Source organism: Triticum dicoccoides, chromosome 3B (assembly GCF_002162155.2).
Source record: "Triticum dicoccoides isolate Atlit2015 ecotype Zavitan chromosome 3B, WEW_v2.0, whole genome shotgun sequence".
NCBI lineage: Eukaryota > Viridiplantae > Streptophyta > Magnoliopsida > Poales > Poaceae > Triticum > Triticum dicoccoides.
Window position 1 is genome coordinate 844357733 of NC_041385.1, and position 10516 is coordinate 844368248.

General features: G+C 46.9%; 1 protein-coding gene across 3 annotated transcripts; it reads left to right on the plus strand.

The window, feature by feature from the left end:
* Window positions 1-5580: 5580 nt before the first annotated feature.
* Window positions 5581-10260, plus strand: LOC119278858 (PH, RCC1 and FYVE domains-containing protein 1-like). 3 transcript variants are annotated; one of them, XM_037560197.1, is made up of 6 exons: window positions 5581-5709; window positions 6519-8543; window positions 8629-8775; window positions 8923-9337; window positions 9398-9461; window positions 9801-10260. In XM_037560197.1, exons 2-6 carry the CDS (start codon window positions 6621-6623, stop codon window positions 9928-9930), a joined length of 2679 nt encoding a protein of 892 aa, XP_037416094.1. In that variant the 5' UTR covers window positions 5581-5709; window positions 6519-6620; the 3' UTR covers window positions 9931-10260. The 3 variants fall into 3 exon arrangements, with proteins under 3 accessions (XP_037416094.1, XP_037416095.1, XP_037416093.1); XM_037560198.1 differs by having other exon boundaries at window positions 9448-9461; XM_037560196.1 differs by having other exon boundaries at window positions 8923-9461.
* Window positions 10261-10516: the final 256 nt, after the last annotated feature.

Consider the following 10516-nt stretch of genomic DNA (forward strand, 5'->3'; position numbering starts at 1 on the left):
TTTTTTGCGGGGAACAAGTCACGTGATATATTACATAATAGTATATCGCCTTCGTTTCAAATTATAGTAAGTCTTGGATTTTCAATATATATACTACATACAGTCTGAAATTAGTGAGCAAACGCACTAAAACGGGTCTATATAAATTCAATTCAGAAAAAAAAAGTTAGAACATCTTATAATTCGAACCGGAGGGAGTGCATCTTACCCGGCGCGTTTAATTCAAAACGGGTAGTATGAGCTCTTCCTTGATGTACGAGTTTTTGCTAAGATGCACTTAGCTTGGCAAGAAGGGAGTACAATATAGACATACACCACCATGACGTGACGCGGGTGTGCCCAAGATAGATCTTGCAGAGTCTTAACTCGTAAGATTGATGAAGTCATCACATGTATAGAGCCACCGACATGATTGTCATTTTCCTGTTGAAAAAATTATTCAGCCTTAACGAGACACAGATACGTCAAAGCCCGAGGTATGGTCCCTTGTAAGTTAGAATACAATCCTCGTCCTAACCATTCAGCCACATGGCAGTCGTCTAGAGTGATATGCTTGTCCTAAATTACTTGAAATTGATTTTGTAGTCCCTCAATTTACACCATGTTGCCCGATAATTATTTTTGTTGCAAGCTATCAATATGGGACTAGGCAAAGATGCTCATTTAGAATTTCAAGATTTGTACGCATACATCATGACATACCAACAAATGTTAGGCGTCAAGGCCCACAACGAAAGGTACATCAGTTGTTGGATACTCGAGCATGAGGTCCAAAAATTGCCACTTAGTAAAGAAAACATGTTGTTTCTTTTTTGAGGAAGATATGGCTTTTCTTTAAGTTTGGTCGGCACTTCGTGTCTTTTTCTTCTTTTAACCAGTTTCTATCACCGTCGGTGGTATCGATGTTTAAATTAAGGCCTCAAGAATGTCGACTTTGCTCTCCTTGGTTGTTCAGATTTAATCAAAACAGTAGTTACCTTGTATACTCCTAAGCTTAATTCATACTATTACTTGCAATTATCTAACCTCTTTTTTTTTTCTGGAATAGTTATGAAATCCCATCGAAGTGCTGGCGTAATTTTTGGCTTATAGTTTATGTATATGAAAGGGAGCTGAGACTGAATTTATCAAAAGAGTTCAAAATTTGCCCCAGTTTTTCAGGAAAATACAGGATTACAAGATGCCGATCCCGGTGACGCGGAAGATTATTGTAGATATATTAGTGATCAGTAGCTTGTTTTTCAAATCAAGGTTTTCGAGTCGACGAGTCATTCTGGGGCAGCCATTCTTGACAAGTCATGCCGCGCCGATTGACTAGTCTCAACTAGTCGAGATGTTTCAGTCGACTTCCAGTTACGACTCATCGACTAGTCGTTCGGCTCGAAAACACGGTTTCAAACCCTTTCATCTCCGCTCATCCACTAACGCTGCTAATAGTCAAAGTCAGCAATGGCGCATTGTCTTCCAAGACCCACCGACCCAGTCTATCGAAGGTGTTCATCGTGGGTAGGCGTGCATGTGTGAGCGTCACATCCGTGTACTATGTTTCACAAAAAAAAAAGACTTCCTCCATCCCAAAATAAGTGTGGTGGTTTTAGTTCAAAACTTATTTTTGGAACGGAGAGAGTAAATACATTAACAAAATGGAGGGAAAAGGGGTGAAAGAAAAGGGGAAACAAAACGGCCCCTTCCTTGCGTGCATGCAAGACTAGAGAGAGAGAGAGAGAGAGAGAGAAGAAGAAGCCGCCTCCGGTCTCCTCTCCCTCTCCCCCTTCCCCCGGCCACCGTCCGCCCTCCACCGCTGCCTCCTCCTCCTCCTCCTTTCCTCCTCCTACTCCTCGAGAAGCAAGGCCGAGGCCCTCGGCGCGCAGACGCGCGCCCGTCCCGCCGCCGCCCTGCGTCTTTGTAGCGCCCGCCATAAGTTGTTGGGGTCGACGGGCGGCGCCGGTGGCCGTAGCTTCTCTCCCACCGGCAACAAGGAACCACGAACACCGGCAAAAATCTCTTTCGAAACGCGGACGTGGGCCGACTATGGCATGGAGTGGTCGTGGTTCGGACGACCTTGATGGAAGGCGACGCGACCGGGAACGAGGTGGTGGCGGCAATGGCAGGGGGTGGAGGGCGGATGCAGGGCAGGGGAAGAGGAAAAATGGTTATGTCCCTGACTTGCAGCCCAGGGGACAAAGGTGCGCGTCCCGCCGTCCACGCATGTCCGTTTGGACGCAAACGCGGCCCAAAGTTGGGCCAGGATCGGTAAAAGATGGACCGAACATTGGTTCGTTTGCTTTCGCGCGTTGGGCCGTCTTTTCAATCCGTTTACCCCAAACGAACGCGACCGGACCATTTGGGGTCATGCGATGAAGCTGCCCTAATAACCTGACAGCTCAAGTGTAATACTATGAACTGCACTGTTCTGGTGCCTGCAGATGGGCCCCCAAGTCCATCGCAAAAAAAAAAGATGGGCCCCCAAGGTACATGAGACTGACCGCGGGCCCGAGCTGAACCAGCCATAGTAAAGGCAATCAGGACACGACGTTTTCTTCGTTCGGGGTTTGGCTTGGTCGGAGACGACAAATTAGCTCCAGCCAGTGAACAAGTCACGTGTTTTTTTTTGTTTTTTTGCGGGGAACAAGTCACATGACGTTACATAATAGGGAAACGTTGGGAACAGGCACATGCATTCTGTGGGCCTCAAGGGATTTTCTGATCTCTTCCTACATTTTTTTTCTCCTTACTTTTCCTCTGGCCTTATCGCTTCTGCCTCTCACCTTACCTCTTCAGTCCCCACACATCTAAAATTACTTCCCCACCGACGCAACAACCACAAAGATCTTTTACTGGAACCGGTGGTAATCTTTCGCTGGAATCAGCATTATCTTTTTGTTGCATGAGTGCTACAGCCAGTTTTGTGCAACCCGCAAAGCTACAACCACAACCAATCATTAATAAGTTTCAATCGAAGATGGCGGAATCTAGGGGTCACTCAGTGCTGCAACCATTGACAGAAATGCTTCAACCATGGACGAAAAATGCTTCAACGAGGCACTGAAAAAGGAAAAAAGCTGGAAACATTGACAGGAAAAGGTTCAACCGTAGATGCAAAAGCTTCAACCAGGATACTGTGCAACGAAAAAGGCTTCAACGGTTGATGCAAAAGATTCAATCAGGACACTGTGCAATGGAAAAAGCTACAACCTTTGACAAAAAAAGCTTCAATTGTATATGAAAAAGGCTTCAACCGGCATTAGAAAAAAGCTTCCTGGAGGCTCACGCTTCCATGAAAGTTGCAATGGCCCAGCGAACTGCTACATGAGTGCTTTTTTAGTTGTAAATTTATACTGGCAAATTTGTAGAAAACATATAACAATTTTGCTTCCATAGTTTTTTTGTTTTTTGGTTTGAGCTTTTTTTTGCACAATGTATGTTCTTTTTTCATCATAAAAGTACAGAAATTATGCTACAAACATATGATTTTTTTTATTTGTGTTTTTTGATTTTTGTTGTGAACTTTTTGCTGCAATGCTACATACAAATACAGTTTAACAACAAGCGCAGATCATCTATGTACATTTTTTATTGAAACTATTGTGTGCACATAGCAGAGAGAAGTCACAATCATCATTTGGATGGGCTCCACCCACGTGACAGCATGCATCATCCACGGCGTATGGGACAAGCGACTTCCGGGCGATGCAGGTGGGCAACCAGCGTACAAAAAAAAAGGAACGACGTGCTAGACGATCGGATGGATTAAATTAATCAAATCGGACGACCTACGCGCGACCGGCCGAAATTTTAGGCTGGTGCGCCCCTCTGTAGAATTATACTCCCCCGTCTTATAATATAAGACGTTTTCTAACATTAAAAAAGTAATAAGTTTTGGTATTTCAATATATTATGGGACCGAGGGAGTACATACAAACTGAAGTGAGTGACAAACGTACTAAAACCCGCGTATATAAATCCGGAATTCGAACCGGAGGGAGTGCATCTTAGGGCCTGTTTGGTTTCAAATAAGTCACCAACTTATAAGTTGAAAAGTGAAAAAAGTGACTTATTTTGCCAAACAGACCCGACTTATAAGTCACCCCAACTTATAAGTCATAAGTTGCTCCACCCCAACTTAAAACTTATAAGTCACCCCCTTTTGCGTGAGCCCTACCACATGCATGATATTGATTGGTGTGAGAAGGTGTGTCAGGTGACTTATAAGTCAGGTGACAACCAAACAGGCGTGACTTATAAGTCACTGGTTTTAAGTCACCTGACTTATAAGTCAGATGACTTATTGGAACCAAACAGGTCCTTGCCCATCGTGGTTAATTCCTTGATATACGTCAAAGCCCGAGGTATGGTCGCTTGCAGCTTATGATACAATAATTGTCCTAACCGTTCAACCACATGTCAGTCGTCTAAAGTGATATGCTTGTCCTAAGTTACTTGAAATTGACTTTGTAACCCCTAGATTTAGACCATGTTGCCCGATAAATATTTTCGTTGCAAGCTATCAATATGGGACTACACAAAAATGCTCATTTAGAATTTCAAGAATTGTAGGCATACATCATGACATACCAACAAACGAGCTTCGGCGTCGAGGCCCGCAATGAAAGGTACATCAGTTGTTGGACACGAGAGGCTGAGGTCCAAAAAAATGCCACTTAGTAAAGAAAAAACCGTTGTTTCTCTTTTGAGGAAGATATGACTTTTCTTTAAGTTTGGTCGGTTCTTGGTGTCTTTTTCTTCTTTGAACCAGTTCCCGTCACCGTCGCCGTCGATGTTTAAATTAAGGCCTCAAGAATATCGACTTGGCTGGTTCTTGATTGTTCAGATTTTGTCAAAACCGCAGTAACCTTGTATACTCCTAAGCTTAATTCATGTTATTACTTGCAATTATGTAACCTCATTTTTTTTCTTAAAATAATTATGCAAATCTTGCTGAAGTGCTGGCGTAACTTTTAGCCTATAGTTTATGTATATGAAAGGGAGCCGAGACCGAATATCGATCGAAAGAGTTCAAAATTTGACCCAAGTTTTTCAAGGAAAAGACCGGGTTACATGATGTCGATCCCGGTGGCGCGGAAGATTATTGTAGATATATTAGTGATGAGTAGCTTGTTTCTCAGAACTTTTCACCTCCACTCAACCACTGACGAGTTCAAGTCATTAACGGTGCACTATTTCTCTATACCTACATACTCAGTCTCTCGAAGGTGTTCAGAGCGGGTAGGTGCGCGTGCGTGTGTGAGCGCCACATCTGTGTATTACTATGTTTCGCAAAAAAAATATTTCCTCCATCCCAAAATAAGTGTCGTGCTTTTAGTTTAAAACTTATTTTAAAACAGAGAGAGTAAATAAATTAACAAAACGGAGAAAGAAAAGGGGAAATGATACGGAACAAAGGAAGGGGCAACGCTAGAAGCAAAGCGTGCGTGCAAGACCAGCGAGAGAGAGAAGAAGCCGCCGCGCAGCCGCCTCCGGTCTCCCCTCCCCATCCTCCGGCCGCCGCCCGCCGGCCCACCGCCGCCTCCTCCTCCTCCAGAAGCAAGGCCGAGGCCCCCGGCGCGCGGACGCCCGCCCGTCCGGCCCCCGCCGCCCGCGACCCGGCCGCGCCGTCCTCGCCCCCAGTTCGCCCGGATCTCGGAAGAGGAGGAGGAGGAGCGAGCTCTCTAGGGTTCCGCGGCGGTCCAGGTTCCTGCGCCCCGTCAGGTACGGCGAAAAATCTCAGCTTTATCTTTGGCGTGCTCCGTGGGGGCTGTGTCGGGCGCCGAAACGGCTTGGCTAGAGCAGGGGAGGGCTCCTCCTGCGGCGGTTTCTCGCGCCGTGGGGCGGACGGAGGCCGGCGGTTTCCTCCGCGGAACGCGGCGGGGGAGCCGGGGGCGCTTCGCTCGTAGGAGTAGTTGCGGCGGCGCTGGCTGGGTTGGTGGGGACGGACTGCTTCTGCAGGGGATTGACTGGAAATTGGAGATGCAGTCTGGTCATGGCGGCGCCTCTCAGGATAGCTTGATTTGTGCGTGTTGCTCACATGACTGACTAGTGGATTGCTCACAGCGTGTTGATTCATGCTGGGATGCGACCATGCCACTCCACGCATTTCGATTATTAGTGTACATTTTTACACTTTTACGAAGCAAGAACCTGAACAAGCCGATTGCACGGCTTCATAATCATAGGGCCGCACAGGTTAGATCACAAGCAACTAGATGTGGCTCGCGTCATTACAATTCTAGGTTTGCAGGCTACACCTGGCGCTGCAAACCTGGGCCCTGCTCTCATGGTAGGATAACTCTGTACCTGTAACCTGCATCGCCTTCACAATAAACCTCACCATACTGGTGCCGTTCAGCCTTGTTGGGTGCCGTTGTTTTGCTCCCCATGAACCTGCCCATTGTCGCCGTAGCATCTGAAATTTCCGCTTCTCTTTCTTCATGTAATTTTGTTTGTGTTTACTTTATTGTATATTTGATCCTATGCAATGGGATTTCTGTCACCTCACTGTTGTTAAAATGTGCGTGCAGGTCGTTCAACATTTGGCCAATCTTATCTTATCAGGAGCTTGCATTTGTCGGTACTGTCCTTAGAACCATACCTCATTTGGGATCGGATTTCGGATGTGACAAATGCCCACCAAGGTGGCTGCTTCAGATGTCATCAGAGTAAGCACCTCAAGTGCCCCCAGCACATCGAGCCACGGTTCCGCGCAAGATGACTATGAATCGTCAGGCGACGTGTATGTTTGGGGTGAAGTTATCTGTGAAAGCGCTGCAAGAGCTGGTTCTGATGCGGTGATCAAGTCGGCTGTGAGGCAGGATGTCCTGCTACCCAAGCCCTTGGAGTCCCATTTAGTTCTTGATGTGTATCACGTGGACTGCGGGGTCAAGCATGCTGCTTTGGTCACCAAGAACGGGGAAGTCTTCACATGGGGTGAGGAGTCTGTAGGACGCCTTGGCCATGGATCACAAGAAGATTATGCTCGCCCAAACCTAGTCAATTCATTAGCGGTTTCCGACGTGGATTTCGTTGCTTGTGGGGAGTTCCATACTTGTGCCGTGACAACAGCTGGGGAGCTGTATACCTGGGGAGATGGAACACACAACATTGGGCTTTTGGGCCATGGTACTGACATAAGCCACTGGATTCCTAAAAGGATTTCAGGAGCTCTGGACGGTCTGCAAGTTGCTTATGTTTCTTGTGGAACGTGGCATACAGCCTTGATCACAACAACCGGCCAGTTATTTACCTTTGGTGATGGTACTTTTGGAGTTTTAGGCCATGGAAACCGAGAAAGTATTTCATGCCCGAGGGAGGTCGAGTCTTTATCGGGGCTGAGAACAATTGCTGTCGCCTGTGGTGTATGGCACACTGCAGCTGTTGTAGAAGTTATAGTGACTCAGTCTAGTTCAAGTTTATCTTCTGGAAAGCTCTTCACATGGGGAGATGGTGACAAGCATCGACTTGGTCACGGCGACAAGGACCCACGAGTTAAGCCGACATGTGTGGCCTCACTCATTGATTACGATTTTCACAGGATAGCATGCGGCCATGGCCTTACTGTGGGTCTGACAACATCTGGACAGGTTTGGAGCATGGGCAATACTGTGTATGGCCAGCTTGGAAATCCTCGCTCAGATGGTAAGCTCCCATGTTTAGTCGAAGAGATTATGGGTGAACAGGTTGTTCAAGTTGCTTGCGGTTCCTACCATGTTGCGGTTTTAACAGTTAAGAGTGAGGTGTTCACGTGGGGAAAAGGAGCCAATGGAAGGCTGGGCCATGGAGATATAGACGACAGGAAAATACCTACGCTGGTTGAAGCCTTACGAGACAGAGGTGTTCGGCACATTTCCTGTGGTGCGAACTTCACAGCGGCCATATGCCAACATAAGTTGATGCCAGGGGCGGATCAGTCGCAATGCACCTCATGTAGACAACCATTTGGGTTTACCCGGAAGAGGCACAATTGCCATAATTGCGGACATGTCCATTGCAATGCGTGCACTTCGCGGAAGGTGTTGAGGGCAGCGTTGGCTCCCAATCCTGGAAAGCCTTACCGTGTTTGTGATTCTTGTTTTCTGAAACTGAACAATGCCATTGACTCCAGTGCAATCAATAAGAGGAAAGAGTCCGTGCCTCGCTACTCAGGTGAAAGCAATTCTGATAGTACTAAATTCGCTAAAGCAATTATCCCTAGTAATTTGGATATGATTAGAAGTTTGGATAGCAAGGCAGCAAAACAAGGGAAGAAAACAGACGCTCTTTCATTTCTTCGGTCTCCTCAAATGAGTTCACTTCTTCAGTTGAGGGATATTGCTTTATCTGGTGGGCCTGATCTGAGCAGACCAGTTCCAAGACCAACTCGCACACCAGCAGTTCGATCGGTAAATACTTCCAGGGCTGTCTCCCCCTTCTCTCGTAAGCCTAGTCCACCACGTTCTACCACACCAGTTCCGACAACTCATGGCCTTTCTATTGCGAAAAGTGCTACTGATAATCTTACGAAAAAGAATGAGATGTTAAATCAGGAAGTTGAAAGACTCCGGGGACAGGTATCTCATAACATTCATATGTCAGTATGTAGGCTTGGTTTTTAGTCTGTTAGTTAACAGAAACCTAATTTATGCATCTTGGTAGGTCGATAGTCTGAGGCACCGGTGTGAGGCCCAAGAACTTGAGCTACAGAAGTCTGCTAAGAAAGTACAAGAGGCCATGACGCTGGTTGCAGAGGAGTCTGCGAAGTCCAAGGCTGCAAAGGAAGTCATAAAAGCCCTAACAGCACAGGTAATATAGCTTGAAATCTGTTTCTCTACTGATTATCTAATATAAACTTTTGTGCAACTAGTACCACTTCCTCCTGTTGGCTCTGTTATTACTGAAATCTGCTTCTCGACTGATTATCGAATCTGCCTTTTCCCGTGGCTTTTGTAGCTCAAGGACATGGCTGAAAGACTGCCTCCAGATGATGGCAATGAGGCAAAGCAGTCACAGTTCCCAAACGGAATCGAGTCTCATGCTCCCATTTACTCCAGCGTTGATTTGGATTCAGTTCACCAGCCACGGAACGAGTCTATCAATGCACTGAACACGCCTAGCCTGCACACGGGACGATCCTTGCACCCAAATGGAGTCTCAGGTCAGCAGAGATCGCCGGGTGTTAATGAAAACAATGAAGTGAGTGCTCACAGGCACAGGGTTTCAAGCCCCCATGACGGCGCGCTTTCGAATCGAAGAGCACACAGCAGCAGTAGTGATGAATTGTTCGCCTCGAGCCGCAGGGCGGCTGATAGTGCCAGCATGGATACCATGTCCCTCCAAAACGGCGAGGATGGTTACAGATCTCGAGGTACGTTGTCACTGTCCAGTACCGAAGTTAAGGCCGAATGGATTGAACAGTATGAAGCAGGTGTGTACATAACACTGACGACGCTTCTTGATGGGACTCGGGATCTGAAGAGGGTGCGCTTCAGGTAATTTGATATTCTTCTCGGCTTGTCTCCTAAATACTGTCACTCCCTGTCTTGTTTCATTCGTTAATAAATATGACATGGTAGGTTATAACAATTCACTCTTGAGAATAGAAGGCTGTTTGTTTGTTTGTTCCTGATTCAGTTGTCTAATCACCACATGTGTCCAGTGTTCTTGTCACACAACTAACCCGGTCGGTTAATCAGCACCGCAGTTGCTGCCAACCTACTCTGCTGAAGGCACAAAGCTCGTGGCAGGATCTCATTGAGAACCATGACATATTCGCGTCCTCTAATTTTGCCTGTTCCTCACCTTTTTTTTTTGAAATTCCTAATATCCAGCCGAAGACGGTTCGGGGAGCATCAAGCGGAGAGCTGGTGGAACGAGAACCACGACAAGGTCTACGAGCGGTACGGCGTGAGGAGCTCCGAGCGGGTGTCGTCGGCCGCGTCGACCCGGTCAGCCCGGTGACCTGAGGACCGACCTTGCTGCCTCGGCATCCATCGGGGGTCGTATGAGCTTCCGGGAAGGCCTCAGTGTTGCTCCTGTAATGCCGGTGAGTCGTTTTCTTGTTTAGCGATCGGATCACCCGTCGAGGCAGGCGGGCAGGCAGAGGCATGCAGGGGCTTTGTAGCGCTGCCCTGATGTAATGTAAATATAGAGGTGACAATTATTAGTGTGGGAAAGAGAGGATGTGTTCATCAGAGCCTGGAATCACTTCTCTTTCCCCAATTCTGTAGCCAAATTCGTGTTGTAAAATCCACAGAAATTCTTCAGTCATCGTCTGCAGGAGTTTCTCCATTTGCATCTGTTTGTATGTGCTGATGTGGCGTCGAGCAGAGCTGATATACATCATGATGATGATGATGATGATGATGTTGTTGTTGTGGTACAAGTACAATGTTGCCTATGATACAGTTTGGAAACCATGTTGATGCATGCTGTGTTTCTGAATATAGAACGTCTTTGCAGTTCAGTTTAGGAACAGAGGGTGTACCAAATCCAGAGCAGTGGCGGCTTAGCTGGCCATGAATCCATTTGGTTGGTTATCAGGCAA